The 27207-nt window shown below is 39.0% G+C and overlaps 1 protein-coding gene across 5 annotated transcripts in view; it reads right to left on the bottom strand.

The window, feature by feature from the left end:
* FREM1 (FRAS1 related extracellular matrix 1) overlaps nt 1-26952 on the bottom strand; it is a 62329-nt gene extending 35377 nt beyond the window's left edge. For 2 of the 5 annotated variants that reach the window (XM_030968389.1, XM_030968393.1), the window contains exons 1-17: nt 26685-26952; nt 21377-21872; nt 16209-16303; nt 15388-15689; nt 14689-14885; nt 13695-14018; nt 12209-12317; nt 10278-10409; nt 8390-8734; nt 7585-7727; nt 6819-7015; nt 5595-5685; nt 4397-4564; nt 3631-3839; nt 2945-3038; nt 2306-2558; nt 385-582 (exon numbers count right to left, since the gene is read on the bottom strand). In XM_030968389.1, coding sequence (XP_030824249.1) covers nt 385-582; nt 2306-2558; nt 2945-3038; nt 3631-3839; nt 4397-4564; nt 5595-5685; nt 6819-7015; nt 7585-7727; nt 8390-8734; nt 10278-10409; nt 12209-12317; nt 13695-14018; nt 14689-14885; nt 15388-15689; nt 16209-16303; nt 21377-21604 — 3085 coding nt within the window. In that variant the 5' untranslated portion in view covers nt 21605-21872; nt 26685-26952. Of the gene's footprint in view, nt 1-384; nt 583-2305; nt 2559-2944; nt 3039-3630; nt 3840-4396; nt 4565-5594; nt 5686-6818; nt 7016-7584; nt 7728-8389; nt 8735-10277; nt 10410-12208; nt 12318-13694; nt 14019-14688; nt 14886-15387; nt 15690-16208; nt 16304-21376; nt 21873-25195; nt 25357-26684 lie in introns of those variants that run through there. The other 3 variants (XM_030968390.1, XR_004061489.1, XM_030968392.1) reach the window with 3 other exon arrangements.
* Between the last annotated feature and the right edge of the window lie 255 nt (nt 26953-27207).

The following is a 27207-nucleotide window of genomic DNA, read 5'->3' as shown; positions in this document are numbered from 1 at the left end:
TTGAGCCATGAGTTCAGTTCAGGGACAAGATATAGATCATATTAAATCACTTTTATCTAGACATAGCTTACATATGCAGCAATCAGCATGTAGACATGGTAGGAAGCAGATCTGAGTGCTCTTATCTCTAGCTGCATGCTTTAAACACGCAGCTGAAGAGCAGCCAGCTCGGACTTGCACTGGCAGCTGGATTGGGCATTTGCACTGTACAAGGAAATGAAAATAAAATTGACGAAAATTCTGATACAAAACTTTTGTACGCTGATCTCAACTAACTATTTCTAATGCTAAAAATCAAATAACAAAAAAAGCCACTCTGAGTCTTGAGCCATTACAGCACTGGGTAGCCCCCTTTGTACTGCTATAATGAGAAGAAGCTTTCACCGGTTACAATTGATGGAGGCTGGTTGTCCACTGGAAGTACAGTGATGTTAAGGTCATAGGTAGGAAAGGGATCATCACGTGAAACTGGGGGAGAAGGAGGTCCATCATAACAGCAGCCTTTCACATCTAGGCCAGCCTCGCCATCAGAGACAATCAAGGTTAAGATCTCAATGCAAGGAGTCAGACCAATCTCACCACCTGGGAAAAAAATATTTAGAAGAAATTATTTACCAAAACTTCCTGAAGACTAATTTTTATCCTGCAAGGACAGTCTTCAATATCAAGTCAGAAGAAAAAGAAAGCAGCAGCAAAATTACTGGAATTCTTAATTCTGACTGGTGGTGTTTTGCTTGGTTAGAGATTTGGTTTGTTGTTAATTATTAATTTTAACCAGCTCACTTCTATGATATAATAAGAGGGTGTAGAAAAGAGTCTTATTATTTTTATAGTAATTATAATGTTATAATTGTAATGTTATGATATTATGTTATATGGTAATAACACAGCTAATAGTCCTCAAGATTCTGTTCTTTGTACACTACCATACGTACAAAATTTATATTGTGTGAGAAAAGTGTTTTTTCTGCACTTCTCAAGGAATGTAGGAAAATCTTTCTTTTATATATGTTTTCCTCTTTGACAAATGGTAATATCCATGCTTTTTCAAAAGACAAATTTTAATATAGCAAGTAATGCATGTATTCCTATGTGCTTCTTATCCTTACAAAATGGATATAACAAGGGCTGTACTTTATCACTGTACTTTATTACTGTACTGTATATTATGCCTATATGCAATCACAGTTAAAATGTGAGCTGATACTGGGAAGCACTGGGAACTGCCACCCCTTGCAAGAAGCATCTGTGGGCTCAGAGCATTCCAGCTGTCAGCACTTCTGGCAGCCTGTGTCTTACATTGCTGCAAGATATCATTAATATGCAGCCTGCAAAGGAAAGTGACTCCCAGACTTCTCTTGTGATACCTACTGACAGCACATTTAATGTTAGAAATTTGGAAGTGAAAACCACAAACATGACACCCTTGAAAGTAAAACTTCATTGCCTCTGCAAAATATTGTCTTTGAAATACAGTTTGTGATGTCTTTAGAATGAAGAAGAAAAGTTTGTTGTTGGTGGCCACAATTAAGTACTTCCTTTTCAAATATCACCTGCTCATTTTAGACAGTGCCAAGCTTGAAAATTCCACATCTATTCTCCATGCTAACACAGAATTACAGAATAATTAAACAGAAAACCAGAATGTTTCTGGGGAAAAAAACCACTAAAGCTGTTATTCAGAGATGTAGAAAGGATAAATCAATCCCAATGAAAGGATAAATTTAAATAAGAAAGGGAGTTTATCAGCCCTCAATTTCTGCCAGTAATTAAATTTTTTTTAAAAAGGTACTAACAATAAAACCACAAAATAAAGCCTTTTAAACATTTTTTTCTCATTAAGAAAGTCAGAACTTTCTTTATCTTGTGGTATGGAAAGACTATGAGCTGTTCAAAGTAGATAGCCTTCTAGATTGGAAAGGCAAGCAAGAAGTAAAAATGGGGTTTTTATTGTCATAAAACACATCAAAATACTCTAGTTTGTACTTAATAATAATTTTGTCAAAAAAGCCCAAGATATTTTGTCAGCAATAGTGAAAGTGTTCCTCCTGGATTATGGTGCTTTCATATGCTTGTTCGAATATAATTTTCAATTCAGGCAGGGATTTGGAGAACATATTAAAACATTTGGTAGCTGTCTATCAGAGAGCTCTTTTTTAAAACCAGTTTATTTTTTTCCCTAGTCACAACTCATGGTTTCTAAGTTCCTACTGGAACTGCAAAGGTGTGGACTCAGGTTAAGATTTTTTTTTACTAATACTTGTCTGACCATCTTTCATTCTAATTCTGTCCTTAGCTCACTTACTGGTGTGCTTGTATGTGACTAAACCAGCAATGACATCAGCCTGGGAGAAACGATCCACGGCAGTGCCAGCTCTCCTCACTACCCCGTGCTGCGGCTCGTGGGCCAGCATGAACACCAGCTCCATGTCATCGCTGTCCACATCTGTGGCATAAATGTACTCCGAGGAGAGGACTACTTCTTCACCCTCTAGGCAGTGGAGCACGGGAGCAAGGCCTGTTTGCATAACAGGTAGCTCATCATTCACGGGCGACACCTAAACAGAAAAATAATTTAAGATTTTCTTACTGTTCCTTTCAGTAGAAGCCAGTTGTTTCAGTACACTGCTTTGCAGCTCAAACTAACAGTTTGATGCCACTGTCAGAGTACACTGAGCTTTCTCTATGAACAAAACGAAACCAGCTGAATTAAGCATAAAAGACATAAGTAAACCAAACTAGATAATTATAGTTTAAGTACGAAGTGCAAGTCAAAGCTCCTCCTAAATTTGCCACATGAACCTGAAACCTAGGGTTGAAGTGGAAGCCTAGTATATCCATTTTCTTCCAGTTTCCAAGGTAATGCAAGGACTTTCATAAGTCAAGCTTTGAACCATTTGCCTCCACACAGAAAATTGCTCTCAGAAACACACAACACACTGACCTTGACGTGCAGGATGAACTCTACAAAATGGATGCCATCTGAGGCTGCAAAGAAAACTTCATCAGTGAGAGTCTCAGAGCCGTCATGACGATATCTGTGGAAAAAAGATTACAGAGCTACACAGATTTCTCACAGATAAAAAGAATCCATGTTTTCTGGTCATGCCTTACAATGTGTATCCCTCCCAGTATAAAAAGCTGTTCCCTATATAAGTGTGTACACCTAACACTGCTGATTCTGAAGCAGAGTTTCTCCAAAGGGCTTTTGGGGTCTCCTACAAGAAGAAAACTCCCAAAGAAAGCCATTCATCAGTCAGGAGAAAGGTTTCCCTAAGGATTTGTCATGTGTGTCCTGGCTGCTTGTGAGGTGTTTGCTAAACATGTATTTCAGGACTGTGGTGGGTGCCTACTTTCTAACAGATGGAAATAGAGCAAGAGAGCTCTAATTCTGCATGAGTTGTGTCTTGTTCTTGCCACAAATAAAGAAGCAAATTTTCTTCTTTACATTAATTAATGTTAACAAAAGTTTTCTTGTAAATCCCAAGGTTCAGCCAGCAATCTTGCTCTGGAGCAGCTCTGCCAGAGGTATGGCGAACACTGCTATGGTGAGTCCTGCACCACTTCAGGCTTTAGCTCACTCGACTGAGAGCCTCAGCTACCACAAAAGACAGCCACCACTCCTCTAACCTGACTGCCAGGGTACGCAGGTCCTCACAGGAAAGCCTGTCACCTCCATTCATGGGAATGTTATCCAGCTCCACTACCCCATGCTGCGGCTGCCTCTGCAGGAGCAGGAAGAGATGCTCTCGTTTCGTGTCTGAATCAGAGATGAGAATGTGTCCCTCTGTAATAGGGGTCATGCCACCCTCTTGCACTCTCAAATGGGTTGCAAAAACCTGCAGGGAGGAGAAATGCTGAGCTTTCCATGCTGCTGCACCTCTAAATACACAGCAAACAGGGTTAATCCCATTTGCTGTGCTATAAGGATGTGTGACACAATAAAAAAAAAAATATGCCAAAGGATATCTCTTTTCTGCTGTGTTAGAAAAAGCTAAGGAAATTACCAACAGTGGGCTATAATATGTGCATCCTAGTTCTCATCCAATTTCTGGAGGCTTCTGACCTCCTAAGGCAATAAGCAACACAAAATAGGGATGCAGTTTTGCTAACCAAGATGCAACATATATGTTTTGTACATATATATAGATGCCAAAGGTAGTCCTCTGCTTATCAAGAAAAATGACATTGCACACTCGCCAGACTTCACTAGAGAAGTACTCACCAGGTACTTCTATCCCAATGCAAGCTGTATGCAAGACTCTGAAACCCTGATACTGCAGAAAATTCATTTTTTTATCTCAGTAAAATCAGAACATTTCTCTTCATTTTGTTTCTACCCAAAGCAATTTCCAAATCCTTCCTTCTCACTTTCCTACCCTACACACCACCCTACCTCTGGAGCTCGATTATCCACAGGAAGAATTGTAATATTGAAGCAGATCCCATACAAAGTGCCTCCATGCTGATTGCTGACAGAAAAAACAAACTGGACTTGCTGAGGTTCGGGTCCGATGTCCTGCAGGGGTGGCATATAAGCAACTTTCATATAGTTCACAGCATGCTACAAAAAGAGAAGAAGGGTGCATGTAAGAGGAGATGACGGGGATATTCATAATCCATGACATTAGGGATCTTTATCATCCCCTGCTTAGGGGCTATCCAACCATCAAAACAAACTTTAGAAATTTTGTATGTGCACTTTAGCTACTAGCCATACCTTGATTAAATGCATCTTTAGATACAAATGAGGTGATTATACGTTCAAGTACTCAAACTTCTAGCAAAAAAATACAGATATGGTTTAGAAGTGATAGCAGAGGTCATGGCCTGAACTTCTTTATGGATCCCTTTCAAAATGCTGGTCCAAGAACCTTTTCTAACTGTGACTTTAAAATAAAAAATTCATAAAATCTAACATCTCCCATAGCAGCTGAATTTGCCCTCATTAGTATGAATAGTAAATGCGTGCCCTGTGTTTCATGGTGAGGACAGGCCAGTGATAGAAACATTAAAATCTTGCATCCAGATACCCATATTAGGCACATGGTTTAGGGTCTGTAGGGTCAGAGCTCTCATTATGGTTCTGCAATGATCATTATGCCACTTTAACCATATAGCAGGATATAAAACAGGACACTTTAGTGATACTTATTTGTCAAGCTACAAAAGCATGAAAACTGAATTACAAAATCCTGAGAAAGTCTGTTCCAGCCTGTTCTATCCTGTACTACTGGTATCTACTGGTGGAGACACTGAGATGAAGCAAGAAACTGTTCAAGATCTCATTTCCACATTATGCATACTTTTTCATTCCTCTTCCATCATGTGAAGCCAAATTCAGCCTACCCAAACAACTGTATCCCCTGCTGGTTTTAGGACATTTGTGTTTACAGATTGCAAAACTGAAACATGATAGAAATTTGCTTTAAAATCTATTTTATTGGAATAGAGTCTTGAGCTTCTTAAGCAAAGATTGTGATAGTACTGCTCCTCAGTTTTCACCTCTTGCTTTCCTGTCAAATAAAATCTGTACACTTGTAACTTTTTTTAATTGTTTAGAACTCATTATGGTATCAGGTAGCATAACAAACCTGAGTAAATGACTGGAGTGCAAGAGCAGCAGGATCCTTGACCAGTTTGGGGATGGTGTCCACCATAAACAGCTTCCCAGCATCTGAGTAGCTACACAAAAATATATGTGTCACATCTTGCATAGCAATACCAAAGAACAAGAAAATCTTGCATTTCAAATTAGCTCAAACTTCCACCTGCATTGAAAGGAAAAGTATTTTCCTTTCTTCCATCCTTGTTATCCATTTTAACATTACCACAGAAAACTGACCAAAAGAAATACTTTTCAGGATGATCATGAAAAATCATATCATAAGCAAGCTCTGGAATTACTGCGAGTGCATCTCTACACACCCCAGATACTATTTATATCACCTGCAAGTCTAGCCCATCACAGTGTTATTATTATTACTTGCACACCTGCATTTATCTTTGAGTGGAAAAATTAATTATTTCTAGCTTCATGCATCTTATAAACTCTGAAATTAACCAGTTTCCAGCAACCCAGCTTTCCAACAGCAATAACCAGCAAACTGGATGTGACTATTTGACTGATTAGGGAAACAACCTTCTCTCCCAGCTACATAATGATCCTTTGCTGCTTGAGGTCAAAATTGAAAGTGCGAATCTTCAGCTTAAACCATGCAATTTCTGGATTTAAAACTTTTCATTTAGCAAATTGTTGCTGATGTTCTAATGAGATGACAGCACCAGTGACGTAAACTGCTACTACACCAATTCATTCCATACCTCCCTTGCTCCCACAGTGTGTTTTGCCTGTTTCCTGCTCCACAACTTCCTAGTCCACAATCAGGAGTGTCTGATACATATTCTTGAAAAAGCTGCAGCACCTCCTGGTCTCAGTCTGGGGCAGGCACAGGTCAACCCCATTTTAACAGTTAGAAGAGGTGCTGTGACTTGGGCTTGAGGCTGTACAGAATCCCAAAAGTCAGTGGAAAATTCATATCAAACAAAAGGAAAGTATTTCACAAGGTTTACTCCTTCTTATTTCTAGTTCAACTATGAGTTATCTATTTTTTATTACTCTGTGTATTACTCTGTTGCTTCAGGCTCTAGCTTACCCTTAATCATCAACAGGAGAGCTGCATCCAGCTATTGTCACTTGGACTTTCAATAAACAGAGGAAGAACTTGAGGCACAAGTATATTACTGCCACTGAGGCTGCTGCTCTCACATGGGTCATTCCCCTGTCCCATCTGAAATGTTTGTCAGGTTACACCTACCCATGGGTGCAAGAGAAAAATGGGGAAGTGGTTATGGTGTATGTGAGCTCCCTGTCTTGCTCTTCCACATCTATGAAGTGGAGATGTTTCTTAGTTAGGTGAGAAATCTCAGTCTCCTTAACAACCAGGTGGCGGGTCACTCCTGGAGCTTCTCTGGGCAGCTGATCATCCACAGGGATAATGTGAACCATCATCACCTGCAATTGGGAGACAGTAGAATCATCAGCCATTGCTCTCAGTAAGAGAGCGTCCCAAGTAGCTGTTTGCCAACAAGCACACAGAAGTGGATCACTGGACTGTGAGATACACATGTGGCTGTCATGCCATATCATCAACACATGATTAATGGAGGTATATAACAGTTAAAGGCAAAGCTTTTGAATCTTAGAGGTTTCCCCTTAAATTAAATGCAAAGTTAAATTCAGTATGCTGGGCTCTTGCATGAAAAAAAATAGTTTCTTCTCAGTTGACTTCAGGATGGTTGTTTAATTTGTTTGTACTCTCCCCAAATATGATTTGTTTTCAACATTTTGTTTTATAGCATAGGAAGAAGTGATTTCGATGAACTTGACTCTATTCAGCCAGGGAGAGAGTTACCCCATTGAAAGCAAGAACAAGAAATAGCCCTAAAGAACACTGTTTGTGGTGATGACTGTCATCAGAAAAAATCTATACCAGTTTTATTTGAAAGCTTGTCAGAACATGGAAGATATCAGCATTTGAAGAAAAAAATTCACGAGACTGCAAAGATTCTTCCATTCCATACCTGTGGCTCTGAAAGATTTGGAGGGTCATGACTATCACATAGCACAAACTCAAGGGAATCTTCAAATACTTCTCCTCCCAAATGATGATAATAAATCATTCCATTAAATAGATCCCTCTGAAGAAAACTGTTGACAGAATATCCTGTTGAAATGAAGAAGTCATCGTCTATTGAGCACTCCATTATTTTAATGCTACATTAAAGTTATGCATTAGCTGTCCAAGTAACTGGGGAAGTATAATGTCCTCTTTTTCACCCTAGCTGGAGCAAGTCCTTTGAAATGTTCTCTCATTGTCTTCCACATTCTCTGAAGATCACCATCAAATTCTTTTCTGTGTCACTTAAAGATCATTCAAAAATTAAGCAAACAGGTCGAAAGCCCTGTTCAAAAGTCAGAAAAGAATTTGCAGGACTAGCAGCCTGTCCAGCCTAGCACAAGAATTTCTGGGTTGTTACATGGAAGAAGAGTTTTCTTAGCATTTAGCATAATTAGGATCATATCTTAGCTCTGACTTTGTCACAGATCTTTGCATGTAAACTAACTCACAACAATACTTTTTCCAGAGTAAAGAACTGCAGGAAAATGGGCTCAAAATGGAAAAATTACAGTACATATTGTATGGGACAGTTATGCTAGTGCAGAGACCAAAATTAATTAGTGATGGGCTTTTACACTACAATGAAATAAGTCCAAATCTGCCATTATTTGTCCTGAGCCAAAATAAGGTGTCTGAATGTAAAATTTACTGTATTTTTAAAAGGAGGGGACAAAGAAAAATGTACATTCATGGATGTGCCTCATTACCTAGCAAGTTTGGTCCTGGTTTCTTCAAGATTTCTCCAGCTTGTGGTGGCTTGGTAATATTGAATAGTATGTAATGATCACTGGAATCCATGTCCGAAGCATGGAGCATGGAGCGCTGAATCAGGATTGTCTGTCCCTCGTGAACTTCAATGACCACATTGCTGATCAGAAATGGAGGGCTATCATCTTTAGGGAGGATATTTATTGGAAACTTATGACGAATACTGTGGGAGCCATCAAAAATTCTAAATACCACAAAGTCCTTAGTAGAATCACTGTCATCATGATGGTAGTGGACAACTCCAGCCTGAATGTCAGAGACAGTGAACATGAATCCTTTCCCTCCTGTTAAAACAGTGGAAGAAAACACATCAAAAATGTGTGGTTCAGGCCATAAAAGTATCTTTCCACTAATATGAAGATAATTGAGGGAGATAGATTAACAGCATGTTGCTAACTAGAAAAATTAAATGCAAATTCACCTATCAAAGAAAAGGTTGTAGGAGTTGGAATGGCTAACAAGAATGCAAAATTTGTAACTGTGACAGCAGAGAAAATCCTCCAAATGTCACTAAAGGTAACTGGAGACATCAAGGATTTTTAACTGTGATTGTTTCCACTTTAATTTCAACCTCTACTTTCTTATCAGAGCATTTTACAGGCATTTAAAGCATCAAAGAATATATCAATATATATATATTTATAATTAAAGATCAGGATTGCATTTCAAGTACAATATAATGATGTAGGGATTTTGGTATATTAAGGTTATGGTCTGTAATAAGACAGTTTTATACCTCTGCTTCACTGAAATGTTATGCATACAGACAAATATTCATGCAAGCTAAAGGATTCAAGAACTGCAAGCTGGCACTAAAAGTTATGATCTCCCCAGGGCCACCAAGAAAAGAAGCCAAGCATTCCTCTGTGGTTTTACAAAAAAAAAAAAAAGGCAATTTCCAGAATTTGTGGTGATGTTTTCCTTGGCATGAGGAGAGACAAAAGAGAATAAGGCACAGTCACTGGAGATAAAATACCCAGCTCTGGCTGGTGCATGGTAGCCTGAGAAACCCTCAAACTCAGTATGCACAGGCAGGATTGCCACCAGGAGATGGGCCCTGACTGGCTGCACAGCCTCCCTAACACTGTCTCTGGAGAGAGACAGCACTGCCAGCACTGCTACAACCCACCTAGCACTGCTGCCAACACACAGTTCCTGTCTGTAGCGTTGTAGGAGGATGATCTTGCAGACACTGGACTACTTGTCAGGAGTTTTCTGGAGTTAAGTTTACTGCTGAATCGTTTCTATGTCTGTTATATTCAAAACAACACCTTTCTTTATTCTTTATTCTTTAGGTTAAGCATTTTGCATGAACACATTCAACTATCAAAAAAACTCAGCATTGATAGTGGCAACATGTTCCCACCCTGCCAAAGAGCAGAGTGGTTTCCATTACATAACCTTTTCCCCAAGCACTGTGGTGACTGATATGCTGGAGAGTAGAACTAGTGATACTGATAATGCAGAAGGCTAATGAGTTAGAAGTCTAATTTAATTTCAATTTTTTGAAATAAACCTTAAAGCTGCCAGTAACGGCATTCCTTAACATCTGCAAGCAAAAATGTAAGAACTGAAAATATATTGACTGTGCTTTTCCCAAATCATGTTTCTCAATGAAAGCATAGCTGATTTCTCTAAAATTTTGCCTTTGGAGTGTAAACATACATTAAGAAAATAAAGGTTTAAATACTGAATTTTTTGAACATTCCTGTTTTAATACACATGCCTAGCATGGTTGTAGCAGGGGAAGGTGGTCAGCAGAGGGAGCAGAGCTGTTGTTATATCACAGAGGAGATTTTTCCAGTCTCTGCAGTTGAAATTACCTACCTCTGACTAAGAGCCGCCCATGCTGTAAGCCATCAACTGTGACCAAGCGAACATTTTGGATGTCATCGTTGTCTACAATTTGGAAGTGCTGCCATGTGATGGGTCGGGATTGCCCCTCTAGGAGGTTGAGTCCTACAAAGAGCAGAGAGTTACATCACTGTCAGCATCTAAAGCTTCTAAAGGTGTTTCCAACCAGGAAAAAAGCTCAGAATATTTAATTTTATCTACACATCTGTGTATGAAAGGCATCCCAGTGGAGGTTTAGATGTTAGGAAAAATTTTTACACTGAAAGAATAATTTAGCTTTACAACAAGCTCCCCAGGGCAGTAGTGGAGTCGCCATCACTGGAAGTGTTCAAAAAACAAGCAGACAAGGCATGTCATTATATAGTTTAGTGGGCATGGTGATATTCAGATGAAGATAATTTTGGAGGTCTTTTTCAACCTTAATACTTCCAATAATGCTATGATTGTAAGGCCGCCTAAAAGTCTGACAACAACTTCTGACATACTTGAATTTTTTCATTGTCTTTAAGGAATCTTTTCCAGAGAAATAACCAATTCTGGTGTTGTAGAATGCACCTAGTGCAGGTAGCTTCACGTGCAAGTTGCACATTTTGTCCTGGGTGCGGGAAATATCTGGAGCCCCAGGCAAAGAGCCATCAATGAGCATGGGGTGTGTCTGGTCACCCAGAGACTGCAACAAGAACAAATATCACCACTGGAACAAGTATACACAGACTGTGGGGGTATAAAAGTCAGGGATTCCTATGTTTGGGGTCCCTCCCTGCAGACACCCAGTTTGAGCTAATTTTGTGCTGCTGCACCACAGTTAAATTACATAAAGGAAACAGCCAGGATTCCAGTAAGGGAAACCCAGACTGAGGCAGTAACAGAAAGTTGTCTGTGTGTGTGTGGTGAGTGTGGGAAGTCAAGCAGGACATCCATTGGGTCACTGAAGCCACCTGCTGTGAATGGCTTCAGTCCTTGCAGTGCAATGGCTTCAGTCTTGGCTACTGCAATTGTGACTCACAGAGAAGGGTATCTGAAAGGTAAGGCAGGAAATTTCCTTGACATCTGGTTTCTAATTATCTGATAATCTAATGAGGCACATTTCTGCACATTTGCACCTACAAGAGCATTGCACTTGAAATCTCACAATGTCTGAAACTGGGCATTTAGATTTTTTTGTGAGTCTGCAGTTAAAAACATATGTTGATCTTCCTGACAGAGGACAGTGCTCCTTCTTAATTAGTTAGTAATTTCAGGTGAGGTTTCTCTGGAAGACATGAGGTGCTTTCTTCTCAGAACCTTTCCTTTTCTACCATAGGAAAACTGCGCTTTCCCTGGTGTTAACTTCTAGACGTGTTTGATCTTATATTTTTTTCCTTTTGATGATTAAATATCAATGCACTCTAGATGAGAGACTCTGTTCCCTTTCCAGTGCAGGCACTATAAATCTGTTTGAGTTAGACCTAATCCTGTAAGGTTTCCAGGCTTCAAATGCTGGTGGTATATCATGCCCTTTTTCCTAGTTGTTAATTTTTCGACGCTTCCACTTTAAACAACACCAACAAGCCTTGGTCTTTCCCACATGTTACCCCACTCTTCCTATTCTATAGGAATAGCCCTTAATATTCATATCTTTTAATGTACAGTCCTTTATTCAAGAAAATGCTGTATAAATAAATCACAGTTTTCCTGTAACTATTTTTTCTTTATTTTTCATTCCAGTTAAGACATTAGATCTTTTTCAAGTTGTTGTAACATGTTCCCTCCAAAATGGATATAGGGGAAAATACATTTCTACTCCTTCAGTTTAATAATCCTTAGACTCCAGGTGTAAATCTGATTTTTAGAGCTTTGTCAAATATTTGTGTCAAAATGTTATTGATTCTGAAGCAAAATTAACTTAGCATAAGAGATCTCACCTGTATTCCACGAAACCCGAGGGGCATTTGTATCTGTTGTTCTGATAGAAAGATGCACAGTGAGTGGTAAACTCCTTTCAAAGTAGAAATCATGCACCTCAAACTCCACCTGTTGTGAAAAGAGATAAACTGCTTATTGAAAACTGGAAACCAAATGTATTCCAAAACACATATAGTGCATTCTCTTCTGAGAGATCTTACAGGCATCTGATAATATGTTAATAAACAAAACTTGATTTAGCTTCTAAAAAGAACCACATAAGTTCTGCACAAAACTGAGCTTTCTTTGCTCTTTGCAGTGAATTCTGTGAAACTTAGTTTGTAGTGTGTGTAATTTTCACTTTGTTTGGGGTACAGTTAAATCATCAATTAATATAGAGCTTTTTTTAACTAGCAGTAATAAAAAGCGAGGGAGACATTTCCTGCTCTTTTAAGATGTGTAGGACCAGAAATAGATATGACAGAAAATATATGCACTAGTACAGAAAAAATGAAATTTAAAAAAAAATCAAACTCTTGAATTTTCAGATTCCAGAACAGTCAAAATCTTGAACATGCAATCAGATAATGCTGAAAGCAGAGCAGAGATGAGGCACTTAAGGAGCAGATGTTTTGGTAGGATGTCTGGTCCTCACTTTAAGGAAACAGGGAAATGAGGTTCCTGTGACAGCCAAGAAAAAAAAGGTGAGACAAGTCAGCATCAATTGCCAATTACTGTTGCTGTTGCTCTGCTTTCCAGGCAACTATTTACTCAGCTTGCCTTGCTCTGATTTCCTGTTTATTCAGTTTTATTACTTCAGTACCAACCATTTTGCTTTGATTGATAAGTCCTTAAGTAACTTATCAGACAGTTATTTCATAACTTACTCAAGAACCTGCAGGCAGAAACCTGACCTCATTCATCATTTCCATCATGCTCTCTGTGTTAGTTATATGCTTTTACTACTCCCAGCAGGAACTGTTGGGAGCCCCTTTTTGTTATCCCTAAAGCCTCATTATCACAGCAGGTAGGCTGTAAGGGCAAAGAGCATTCCTGGCCTTTAACTGGTCTATCTTTCATGACTTTAAATATGTCACCTCTGCACAGATCACAGGGATCAGTAACATCATGCAGGGATAAGAGCTGTGTGGAAAAGGCACCACTGATCTTTCCAAAGCCTCTTGGGTAGAAGTACAAGCACTGTTATTTCACTATTCCTCTTACTAAAAAAAAAATCCTGTTTAGGTATTCCTCAGTCAGAGGGGATAAAAGGTTTTCAGTACAAAGAAATTCTTATGGAGTGAGCAATAAACATCTATTTTGTGTTAGTTAAGATGATGTGTCATAGGAGAAAGTGGTAAAAGATTTTGCTTCTGCTCCTGTATTGCATATAGTTTTAAAAAATTTTCCCCTGAAAATGTCCATTACATACGATTATGATTATTTCCATTTTACTTAATCTTAAGGAGGTGAAAACCAGCAAATGTTCACACATCCTACTGTTACCTCATAATTCCTCCTCTCTGTGTGGCTGTTATTTGGAGGCTGATAAGCAATGAGCATGTCACTGAGATCCTTCCACGTGAAGGAGCCAATAGGTTTTGTGTGGTCAGAGAGGTGAGTGATAAAGCCTTGTGGAGGTGGCTTGGTGATGTTGAATATAAGCAGGGACTTTGGAGTTTCATTGTCTTCAGCATCAATGGTTGTGGTTGTAATAGGCGTTAAAATAAATTGATCTACTTCCAGCATGAACTTTGCCATTGGAGCAGCTTTGGGTATTTGGTTGGGAACAGCACCTCTAATCTGAACAGGGAGCCATGCATACTCCGTCTACAATAGGAAAAAAATGAGACAACTGAAAAGGCAAAGTAAAGAGAAAAAATAAATGAAATTTCTTCTAGCTTCACATAGCAAATCAGGGTACATGTTAAGAAATAATTATTTTGAAAAGAAAAATTAAGATATTTTAATTAGAAAATGCCTAGACTAAATATTGAGACATCATGAATATGACTTTCAGGTTCACTAGTCTTATTTGTGTCCTTAATTTGAGGCTGAAATGACTTACTTAATTTGATGTGAGTTTAATGAATAACTTTATCTGACAGAAACATGCACAAGCTATTAATTATTATTAACTGAATATGTTCACAGAGCTCTTAACTTATAATTACTGTGTATGCTGAAGTCAGTGCAGATCTCGCTGTACGAAAGTTGTGGAATTGTGCCAGAATTAATTTTTCTCTCAGGATAAACTACTTATGTCTGAGAGCAATCAATCAGAATTGTTTCTCTGTAGCCATAATGGTCTAATCATAGAGGCATGGAGATAATGCCTTTCTTTAGCTTAGCTGGCAAATTTCTAAGAACTGAAAAAATTTAAAGGCTCCCTATCGCTTTTCAACTGTGACAAGGAGGAAAAAAATTGTTAAAAAAGAAACAACAATGACAAAAACCACAAGATGACAATAAGACCTTATAAACTTGCATAAAAACCTACCTTGTGCAGAGTTTTGCTTCTGCTGTCTGAGAGATCCAACCTCACAGGAATATAATCAGTGTCGGGTGAAGGGGGGTCAAGGTGTCGATACTGAATTCCCATCCTCAGAAATTCCTCACAGCTCATCTTTTTCTTGTTGATATCTCCTAGTCCCAGTGCACAGCTCCTGTTTCTGCACTGCTGGCCCAGGCTGTGCTCTGTAACCCAAAAGCAATAGTAAAAGTTATCAGAGCAGAAACCGCCATGGGGAACCTACCCATGTAGCTAAAGCAGCCCTGAGAGAGACAGTGTGATGAGAAGTAGGGCTCCTATCCTTAATTTCTCCTACAGGATTTTGTTTTCAACTGATGTCTTCCAACTCCATCCTACCTTGGTGTTTTGGTTAGGTGCTGCCTCCAGCAATTACCTGTGCTGTTTCTACCGAGTCTTGGCACACACAAGCTGTCACATTGGTCCACACATCTATGGGCCAGAAACATGGCCAGAATCCAGGCAAGGAATTATTGACCCAGATCTGTGATCTGCATGGTGCCTCACAAAAACTTCATGTCCCTTTCAGGCCCACGATAGCTCAAGCTGTTCATTAAACTTCACACGATACCCACTGTTACACACACGTCTGAAACAGCCCACTGCTCCAGACTTAATCTGCTGCATCTCTCTGAAGGTGCTAATGCAAACAACAAAAGCATGTCATACTAGTGCCAGGGAAGAAGCTCCATGGCTGATCTCCACTAAACTGCCCTTGCTGCACTTTCCCGGCAATAAGCTGGCCATGAGCAGGCAGGTGAGTTTCTGAAGAGATTATGGAAATGGTGCACTCCAGGTTTATCTTCCTGTCATAATCAAAGGTGAGGACATTCTTGTCAATCACCCTGGACAGACCGTAGTATTCAGGGACCTCCAACGCATGGGAGCGCATTTTTATGATGTTACAGTCTGGCTCAAGTAACTGCACATGAAGGGTGAATGTTTCTACAAAGGTTTCCGTTTCTGTAAACCTGCAAGGGACAGAAGAAAATTAGTTATGCTTCGTGCCATCTTCTGTTGCTTTGTGATTTGGGCATTTCTCTCTTGTGTGCTCAAGCCTTGAATCACCATAACATAGATCCTACTGCCCAAATTCCCCTACTTATAAGGATGTGTGTGTGTGAAAGAAAGGGTTACTCTCTGTGTGTATATGAGAGCGTCTGTCCCTATCAGCAGGGCAGCAGAGAACATGCAGTGTTCTGAAAGTGCTTTGACTTTCCACTTTCCACAACATAATGAAAAATCACTGACTGTGCGTAATAAGCCAGCAATACATATTACATGTTAAATGAGCGTATCTGCAATACATGGTGAGAAATGTTTCTGTAAACAGATGGTCACTTCTTGACTAATGATGCAGATACTGGATCTAAGTGGTTACATCATGTACAGCAGAACATGCTTTAACTGTAAGAAATTGACTGCTTGCTCTTGCTAAGGTCAACTGGGTTCCTGGTGACAGTGAAGAGTGATCTGCTGCTGCTGCTTACCTGTACAGCCTAAGCATGACCATGTCTTCATCTAAAATCGGACATCCGTTGTGGGTATATTTGACTTCATTAGGAAGGAAGTGGCAGTCAAAAACCTATGAAGGAGAAAGAATAAACTGGCACCACACTGCCAAGGATGTTAACTTTACAGCCCCTGTTCTACTTCTCTCTGAGTGCCTGGAATGCACCAGAATAACAAAATGTTTAATATGTGGTTCATTTCTGTGAACAGGTATTCACCTGTACTGTGGTCCCCCAGTGAGAGTCAGAGCAACCACTTAACATGGGGCTGCCTGTGCTCCACAATTAGAAGGGTAAAGGGCCTATGTGATTGTTTCAGGCTGCCAAGTCCCTCCTCAGTACAGCAAATAGTTTGACCTCACCTTCTTTACCACTGCAGAGTTAAGGGTGTAGATAAATCCAGCAGTATGTACAAGTGCAGTGGTGCTGAAAAGCCAGCAGTTCCAGCATTATAATTTGAGACCTATTGACTTTTAAAGTTGCTCATGACAATAGCTTGATTATATAGTAAATCTTGCTTTATGTCCACCACAATTATACCAAAAAAGTACGACACAGCTAACTTAGAATTGTTCCCAGTTTTTGTGATACTGACTTTGTACAGTAGCTCTTTTCTAGATCAGACATCATCTCTGTGCCATACAAACATCCAGCCCCAAAATCAATGTAATCCACAGCACAAAAGCAAGCAGATACCTATGCTTTCCTACAGCTAATTCAAAATAGAATAATTCTGACAACATACCTGATATTGGCAAAATTTGTGACTCTGTCTGGCCACAGTTTAACCATCTAAGGCAGACACTTCTTTCAGGCAGATTGATTTATTTAATGGTTGGTTGGTTTGTGAAAGAAAAGCAATGAGGAAACACGCCTGACACAAATAGAAAAAGGATTGCTTTGACACACCCGTTCTTTGGAAAAGGGATTTGGATTACGAGGAATACAATTTCCATGTTCTCAAATACTGCAATTGGCAAAACTGGCAATTTATAATTCCCTTGCAGAATTGTTTCTTTACTGAATCACCAGCTGAAAGCTCCTAGCATTGATAGACTGTGTTAATCTTGTGATAAAAGGGAATCCCTATGCAGTCCATGGAGGATGGAAGATGCTCATATTTCAAATCTACAGAGACAAAACGCATATTCTAGCCAGCAAGAAACCAAAATCACTGCATTTCCTAAGCATTTCACTGTCTAAACATAGTTTTCATTGCATTATTTGGGACAGTATTCACAAATGGTTATATGAACTTCCACAAAGTGAAATTTGTTCAACACTCACTAACAGACATAATAAGGCCATAACTAATAGCTGTTAATATATGTACATGGCTGACTGACTAACCACATTTTTTTTTCAAAAAAAGAAGAGGTAATTTCTTAATGACAGTAATTTTTTAAAATATGACAAAAGAATCATGAAAATGATTCTTTGTGCCAACTCATGCAAATGCCTTGCATGAATTGTGTTCATTCCCCTAACCACTTTAGATGATGGTGAAATGGCTGAGGGACTTTAGTAAGATTCTAAAATTTTGACTGAAAGTGTAACTCACAGAGGAAATCTTTGGATGCTCTGACTTTAAGTGTAAAATTTATGTAATAATTTAATTCTAAATTAACTCTTAATTAATTCTTAATTAAATTAAGTTACTACATACTTAACTGAAGCACCTCATGACCACCTTGTGGATTTACATTAAAGGATTTAAGAATTATTGAACTTTTTTTCTTTCTAACCATTACACAAAATATAACTTACATCCTTCTCTAATGGAAGAATAGTTAGAGTTTCTCAGCTTTCATTATTAGTCAAAAGGTCTACTTCCACTGAAGTAATTCTCAGGTGTTCAAGCAATGTGATAGTTTTTCTATATTCCAAGCAATTTTAAAATTTATTGCCTGCTTTTAACTTCCGTCAAGAAGTGCATTGTACAGTCTCTCCTTTTTTTAGTTGTTTTTTGGGGGGTTTTTTAAGTGATGAGGTAGTTGATTTTCAGACATACACGGATTAACCTCTTGGTATAATCTGTGGTGTTATGGAAAGTACACTTGGTTTTATTTGTTGGGTCTACTTAGAAAGCAAGGACAAGAACAATATGTGGGAGACAAAATTACTCTCATATGATGAAAATTTTGACTATGTTGTGACTCCTCTGTTTTGCATTATTTACAAATTCTGTACAAATATGTGCTCTGCTTTTTTTTCAAACAAAACCAAAAAATACTCCTTTTTCTTACTTAATGTCCTTTCTTCCTTAGTACAAACTAACATAAAGGAACATGATGTTTAAGCAATAAAATGGATAGTCTTATGTGAGAGTCTGCAAAAATGGAAAATAAAATTAAGAAGTAGTTATGTGGTATGCTATCTTGAAGAAAGAAAAAATATATATTATATACAAAACCCACTCATATGGTAGTTTCAGAAGCTTAATGTTGTACACTGAAAGTAAGATTCTTCACTAACATAAATCAGTGTAGAACCCTCAAAGCCAGTAGGATTTTGGTTACATAAGGGTGTTGCGGGGGACAAGGCCAAAGGGATTACAGAAGTCCAGATAAAAGACATCTGAGCCCTTGCCTTGCCCACTGATGGAGTCACTCCCTCACAGAAAACCAACAGGTTGGTCAGGCAGGACCTGCCCTTGGTGAAGCCGTGCTGGCTGTCTTGAATCACCTCCCTGTCCTCCATGTGCCTTAGCACAGCTCCTAGTAGGATCTGTTCCATGATTTTCCTAGGCACAGAACAGAGGCTGACAGGTCAATAATTCCCAGGAAAGATCTACCTTTTTATAGTATGGGTACCATAGCCATCCTCACCTGACTGCCATGACTTTTCAAATATTGTGGAATGTGGCAACATCAACCAGTTCCCTTAGGACTCAGGGATGCATCTCACTGGGTCCAATCATATCAAAGAATTAATGTCCTTATTTTTAAAACATCATTAGTTCCACATTTTAATTGGTAACAAGAGATTGGAAAATTTAGAACAAAGATTTGTTACCACTGACTGACAGTCAGTTTATATGTGTATTTAGACACAATCTACTTTGCAAAAAAGAAACATCTGGATTATGTTTCCTGATATGTTTTCCTTTTGTATTAACAGGCAACTCTAATTGTCTATAAATTCACTGGGTAAGACAAGGAAATCTAAATATTTTCCTAATTACTGTTGGGCTTTGGATTTTTCCTCTTCAACTGCTTTTCAATTACAATTTATAATTAAATTGTCATACATTCCTAGAACATTACCCAATTTAATGGAAGTAAACCAGATTATATCAGAGACATTTTCTGGCTGCAGAATTTCCTGTAGAAAGATCATGAGTGGCACAAGGAGATCTGGACTCTGGCACCTTTTTTTAGGAATGGTGAAAGCTCAGGCACCACTAGCAGGCACAGTCTTCGTCCAGCCTGATGCCCTATGGCCCTCTGCCCAGCAGAGCCTGTCCCTCTACATGTGTGCCTGCAGCTTCCACACTCAGCTGCCTGGGCAGGTATTCCGGGCCATGAAAGAGCAGGTGCTTAACAGATGTGGGGCTGGGAGAGAGGAGGTCGTTTGGAAAATAAGGTGCAGTGAATGCATATCTCCTGGGATCTCTTGAAAACGGCCTCTAGCAATGTGCTTGAAAGATGTTGGGTTACACAGGGCAAAGTGGATATTTCAAAATACCCGGGTCCCACTGCACATAGAAGCTGAGGCAGAAGTTAAAAGCAAAATTACTCCTCAGCCAGACAGACTGCCTACAGAAGAGGTTCACTGTAAGTTTCACATGTAAGTGCCTCTTTTCCTTCTCTCCTTTAGGTTGTATATCATGAAAAAATTCTTTACTGAAAGGTTGGTCAGGCGTTAAAACAGGTCCGCCAAGGAAATGGTGGAATCACCATACTTGGAAACATTCAAAAATCATATATAGGTAGGTCTTAAGGACGTGGTTTGTAGTGCACCTGGTAGTGCTGGGTTAATGGTTGGACTCATTGTTCCTCAAGGTCTTTCCAGCCTTAATGGTTCTGTGTTTGTAGGAGTCAAGACCAACCTGTACTGGGGAAGTAGAGGTGGGGTACTAAGGTCAGTGTCCCTGGCTGGCAGAAAACAAGCCCTGGGTAGTTTCTGCAGATGCACTACACTACTTAAGGCAGTCTCTAGAGAAGATCGCACATTGTCCTGTCCATCACCTCCTGTTTTCCCTGGTATGCCTCTGCTCCTTAGGAGTGCTGATTCAGCTGAAGTACTTGTCAGTGCCTTGCAAAAAATAATACTGATGACCAAGACAGAAGTTTTGAAAAATCTACTGAGATCGGTGCTCTTTCACCTATCTTCACATAAGCCACCAAAAACCCTGGAAAGGAGGTTAAAAACTATATTCATATACAAGCACACGAAAAGGTATGCTGTGGCACAAACCAGAATTTTTCAAACACCAAAACCTTCTTGGTTATGAACCATTAAAACCATGTATCTTCTGTCTATAACATTACATCTTCATGACAACTGTGTTCAGCTCCTTCCTGCTATAACTCAGGTGGGCAATTTGTAAAGCAGATGAGTAGCAGAAATGTAATAGGTGAAATAAATTTCATTATTCCTACAAGCTCAACATTTGAAAAGAAAACAGGGGAGTTTTAATGTATTTGCCATCTGCTAACAATTTGGCTGTTGCAGAGCAGAACAAACAATGCTGCACACAATGTGCTTATTGTATGTGATGATTTTTTCTTAATTGGCCCTTAAGTAGCGGCTCCGTGACTAAAATTGAAAATGCTGTAGTGTGGTATGCATCATTCGAGGGGCACTGTAGAATTACCCTCAATGGGAGAAAAAAAGCAGCTGAGAGACTGGAGGATATCTCCTGACTGGAAGTTTTAAAATACCCATTCTTCACTTGTGAAAGGAGACTATGACCAGACTCACTTCTGTGCATTTATGCTACTGAGCTCAGCTTTTGAATTTCAGGGTTGTAGTTCTCTGCCAGCTGTCTACTTCAGCAAAAGGCTGAATCCCACACATCATTCAGTTTCATGCCTTTTAGTCACTACCCAAAAGAAGAACAAAAATCAGTCAAGCAGCCCCTTTTTGTTTCTCCCAGACCTTCACACACTAACATTCAAGGCAGCAAAACAGAGCCCAAATACCTGTGGAGTAAGTTTCCCAACCCTCTGTGTTATTGGTTCATTGATCACTTCTACTTTGCAGACATCTTTCTCTCTGGGGATGGAAAAGTTGAGGTCTTCTTCTGACAGGAAGACAGACTGTCCCTTCATCACTTTCACCCCAAGGTTCACACTAATAAAGGAGGAGCACACAACTCTTAACATGACAGGCAGCAGTAGAAGCAGCCAGCCTTTCTCAAAGGGCTTCATATTATAGGCGGACGCAGGCCTTTTCCACCCGTGAAAAAATTTCTTAACAAAAGGAGTCTTCTTCCTCCACCAGCAGACTTTCACCGTGAAATGAAGGCATTATTAGTCATAGATAAAAAATGTATGACATGTTTTCTATTAATAGGTTCTCCTTGACTGAAATTTGGGCAGTTATTGGGCAGATATTTTCAAAATATCCTTAGGTTTTTATAAAATTCATTGGTCAAGCCTGACAAAATGATGAATGTGTTGTCAAGGTTTGTTAATCCTGAAAAAAAACAAGAGAAAGAAGTTGCTATAAGGCATCAGGCAACTATAGGGATGAAAACAAAACAACTAACACATACAAAATACTTTCACCATTTCTGACAAATGCAGTTCATTTCAATACCATTCAGTGCACACATGATCAGAAAATAGCAGACAACCCCAAAGTCTGAGAAAAATTCAACGGAAATAAAGAAGACAAGATAATATAGAAAATAAATTATACAAGTTTCTCGTGCCCCTAATTACAGTGAATCTTCACCTTTCATGTTTATAACCCCATAAGAAAATAATTTTTTTCTGGCATCAAACAAGCACTATTGAAATCCTTTTAAAAGCCTTATTTCTACAATCCACCAAAGTAACTGAAATTGCAGCACAAATAGGAAGTGATATTGATTTAATTAAATTTGAGAAGATCATAAGAATTCCAAGATAGAAAAGTGTCAACATTCCTTTAGGTTTTGTAACTTCTTAATGCCCTGACCAATTATTTGCCACAACTTTACAACCAACAGTGAGGTTTCCTGAAAGTGAATTGAAAAACAAGTCCTTCTATGTCTTTATTTTCATTATTGTTGTTAATAGGTAAGTGTTCACTCTACTGTTTCTGGCAGAATGATCTGAGCAGTCTGTAACTGAATCTAAATATCCACCCAGATTTAAATTTCACTGAAAAACAACTGGCAGTTCAGAAGTTCTGTAAAATTATTCACTTCCAAAAGTTAAACAAGACAGATCCACTCACTTTATCACATGTTTAAGATTGAAGACAATGAGTCTCACATACATACAAAGTTAGATGTAGGTTGACTATGTAGTCTGGAATGCAAATTTTTACTCTAGTTTTCTAGCTATTTATCTGAAAGTCTTTCCATTTTGGTTTAAAATATTGAAACCATACCAGTCTGAAGAAAATCTGAGACAAAATGTAGAATTCTAGCCAGTGGAAGAGAAATGAAATGCATGGTAGAAAATTCAGCTAAGAAAATAATTAGAAATTTTAGTTTCAGACTAGGACCTGGCAAAGTGCTAAGAGGCAGTTAATGATTCTGACACACAGACCTGGTGGCTTGCATCTCATGACAATGCCACCAATTCTCTGCTCCATAATAGCAGGCTGAGGCATAGAAATATGGTGAAAAATAGCTTTATTCACAGGCATTTTCTTACATGGTGCCTCATCAGAAATTATAAAATTAAAACCTGGATAGTTTTGACTTGCTCCACTCCAATGTGGATAGCTATCATAAAATGATGTCAAAGTTGAGAGATAGCTTCATCACCAGTTTGAAAATGATACTCATGCAGAGACTTCTGCATCTTGACTCTGCTACACCTGTTTCTGGTGCCTGCCCCATAAATCCCAGCACGGAATACAGCTGTAAACCTTGGGTGCAGGCAGTGGCTTCTATGCTGCCCTTTCCAGCGTCAAAAACAGAACAGAAAGTGTTCAAGAGGATTCAGGAGCATTTTGATCAATTTCATGGTGGATGTATGAGACATTCTCTGCTACAAATTTGGCCTATTGTCACTGTGTATTACAGTCTTGCTTTGACTGCCTTAAGGTGCAGACAGAGCTCCTGTATCACTGTATGTTTGCCCCAAATGTTGCAGCCACTGGCCTCTACTTGGATGCTGCAGGACTGTCTCCTGAGGTGTCCAAGTGAAGACCTTGGGAAGTACAACCTCACTTTCTCAATTATTTACACAATCACAGCAAGACGAAACGGCAAGAGATTCTTTCAACACATAATGACAATAAAAATGAGAAGGTTTTGGGGTGAGTGCCAAGGTATTAACATCCTCCCTATCTGTAAAGAAGGTCATTGCTTCAAAGAAGTCATGTGTGTGCTATATGGTATTTATACTGATTGACAGTGTTCTGCTCTTCAGCAGATACATAGCTGCTGGTGACACCACTGTCACATTTCGTGGCTGCTTTGAACTTCCTTACAATCTCCTTACTTCTCTGCCCTTAATATCACAGCTGAACCTGGTTCTCCTCTGCTCCTCATTGCCACGTCACCGGTGTCTCCAGAAGGGACATAAAACTAAGGGACTGTTTGATTCCAAGTGCACCAAAATATTTCAGATGTACCTTGTGACCTAATGAAATAATGGTATTCACAAACAACATAGAAGGAAATTGGGCTGAAATTAAGCTGTTTTCTCATCAGCTTTCTAAGGGTCTGTCTATATGCCAAAACAACTGAAACAACTGAACAACTCCAGGTGTACCATGTGAGTACAAGCTCACAGAAATCTGCCAGCTTTGGTCCCAGAAGCAGAACAGTCATGTCAGTTCCGTGATATATCATACACTAGTTGTTATTCCTTAGTGGGGATGGAAGATTTAATTTATGAAGAGGGGCCAAAACAGCTGGATTTGTTCATCCTGAAGGAGAATCTTTATTGCTTATTTTTAGACTTCTAACAGAAGAGTGCCTGGAGCACAAGGAAGAGACATACAAACCCACTAAAACAGCAAGGTTTATTTAATAAACAACTAATCAAGGCCCGAGTTGCTTGATGTAACTTTGAAGCCAAATTTTCCATAAAACTGGTTTTTCTTGGAAAAGAGGTAGGCACAGTTACCTGCAGAGGTCCTTTTCACCCTAAATCATGTGCTGCCTCTAAGCTGAAAAAGCAGAGCCATCTGATTGCTAAGATCGAAATTAATAACCTGGTGTATTTTTGCAAAAACACAGCATTATACTCTGCCACCTGTCCAGCAATTCCCCTGAGATCAAATATAAAGCCATACTGGTATAAAAAATGTGGCAACCTGCAAGGAGATCTCCTTTCCCAAATTTAGAGGCAATTGTCCAAGCTGGCTCTGAGATTTGGAAGCCTAAAAGATAAGTCCCAAAGGTGTGCCCAAGGCATTGAATAAGGGACACTTGGCAAGGGAAGCTCCAGCGAGTTACTCATCTGCTGGCAGCTCCTGCCCACTCAGCAGATGAGCCTGAGGGGAGGGCAGAGGGAGAAGGGGCCTCTGAAATGGAGTGAGTGTGAGTCTGTAGAGCTGACAGAGGGACATACCAGGGACAATGTAGAGGATGGTTCCTCTTAAAAATTTCCTCCAAGTGCCAGAACTGGTTTTCTCTCAGGGCTGCTGGTGCACATGTGAGAAATGATGCAATGGTTAATTACAAACATAACAACTAGTGAGTCTGATTGTGAGCAGAGCTACATTGATGTAAGTAAAAGATTAATACAAATTATTTAGATAGCTATCTACCAACACAAACCAATTGAAAGTAAAATCTGACGCAGCACCAGTAAGTCTCAGCTTTAATAACTAAAACTTGACTAAAATACCTGTAATCACAAGTGGCTTTGAGCCAAGTCTCAATGACACCCAAAGCCTTCATTGGGATTTGGATGAGACTTCAAGAGTTTCTCGTATGTGATAAAATCTCTGGTTTCCTGGGATATTTCCCTCAGCAGATGGATCAAAATTGCCCTAATCTTTTGCAAAGCTGGAAGGGGATAATGGAGAATGATTGTTGTGGGTTGGAAGTTGGATTGATTTGTTTTAATGAATACCAGAAAAACTTTGCAAGAAACTTTGCAAGAAACAGAAAGAACATACAAAAAATGTTGAGGACACATTTAAAGAAAACAAGAAAGAGCTTTCCATGATTTCTAGGAAACAAGATTAATATTATTATAGCAATTAAAATCTGGCACAGGGAAATGAAAGTATCATGAGCTATTAAATTAGGAGAATGTGCACTTAACACGTGCACCCCTTGGACTGTTTGCTATTTAATGGTTCTCTTCCATGCACTACAAACAAGAATTACAGGTCACCAAGAAGCTAAGTATCTGGCAAGGTATTTGCTGAGTTAAGGAATGGCAGATAACACCCTGTAAGTAGTTACACCTTGGACCCATGCCAACGGCAGAGATGCATTTTGCCTAAGGTAAAGTGCAATCCTCAGTTAGCTGAGATTTTGACTAGTAGAATTCTCTAACTAGAAAATATGTAACTTTAAAAATCCCCTTCTAATAACCATTTGAAGAAACAGTGTATAATTATCTGCAGAATTTGCTGGAATATCTCAGCAAAACACAGTAAAAGCAACTCGTTTTTAAAAGGTGATGGTTCCAGACAAATACATAGAGATCAAGATGAAATGTAAAACCTTTGTAAGCATATGTATTAAGAGACACACTTAAACATTTATTCACGCATATGACTAATAAACCTCTGCCTCTTTCAGATGAATCAGTTGTCTGAATGAAGAAGAAAACGTAAAAATGCTGACAGTTCCCTATTGCAAAATAAGTGTACAATTTTAAAACATGCATTTAAAAAATAAGTTTTCCCAACTAAATGAAATATATCCTTTTTAATGACTTACTAGTATCAAAAGGTTTTAGTCTATATTTCAGAGCTTTTTATCACATTTCTTCTAGAGTGTGTCATTAATAAGACAATTCTAAGCAAATAAATCTTAATGAGCTCTTCCAAGCTTTTAAAACCGCAAAGTTTCATTATATCTGATGAAAAAAAAAGCCAGCATAGTTGAGAAATTTATATCAACTTGAATATTAGGATAAAGTAAGCTGTTTGGAATCCAAACTTTCAAGTTAGCTTCTACTAAACCACTGGCAAAACCCAGTGCCTGCTTTCCTCAAAGTTAGAACTGAGTTTTCATCCATCTCGAGCTCAAAAATTACTGTCTGGCTGCTCTGCTGCAGCATTCAGCAACAAACTGAACTCTGCACGCTGCTAAGCACTATTACAACCACAAACACCACAGCATTCAGTGGGTACAACAAACTTGAATAAGATACTTACAGGTAGCAGAGTTTCTGCTGGAGGCTGAACATGAGATCATACTAGAAAAAGAGGAAAGATGTATGTCCCTGACCCAGTAATTTCTGTTTTAAAAGGCTGGCAGAGAAAGAAATCCAACGAGTGAGCGATAGAGAGAAAGCAGAGAGGGGGAGGGGAGATAGATAGATGAAATTCCAGTCTTTCTGGTCAGCTTGGCTGTAGTTTTCTCTGTACTGAAAATCCACAATAAACACTCCTTGTTTGCAAGACTGCTCCTGACTGCAGAGTCACAAATTGCAAATACTTTCAGGCTCCGTATGATAAAAGCACTCACAGATGCCTTGTAGTGTTTACATGCAGCAATGTTTCTCTGCCAGTCAGCTCCAGATTTTCTTTTCCCCTTCTCCTAGTTAAGTCTGTTGGGACCAGAAGCTAAGCTGCTGTTGCTAATGTTTGCTCATTTTTGTTCTTTTCTTTCCTTTTTTTGTTTTCTTTTTTTTTTTTGACCCCACTTTTGCTACTTTATTTCCTTTGAAATGCACAC

This window comes from Camarhynchus parvulus, chromosome Z, assembly GCF_901933205.1.
Source record: "Camarhynchus parvulus chromosome Z, STF_HiC, whole genome shotgun sequence".
Taxonomy (NCBI): Eukaryota; Metazoa; Chordata; class Aves; order Passeriformes; family Thraupidae; genus Camarhynchus; species Camarhynchus parvulus.
Note: the sequence above shows the minus strand (reverse complement) of the source record. Positions and strands in the feature narration are given on the sequence as shown.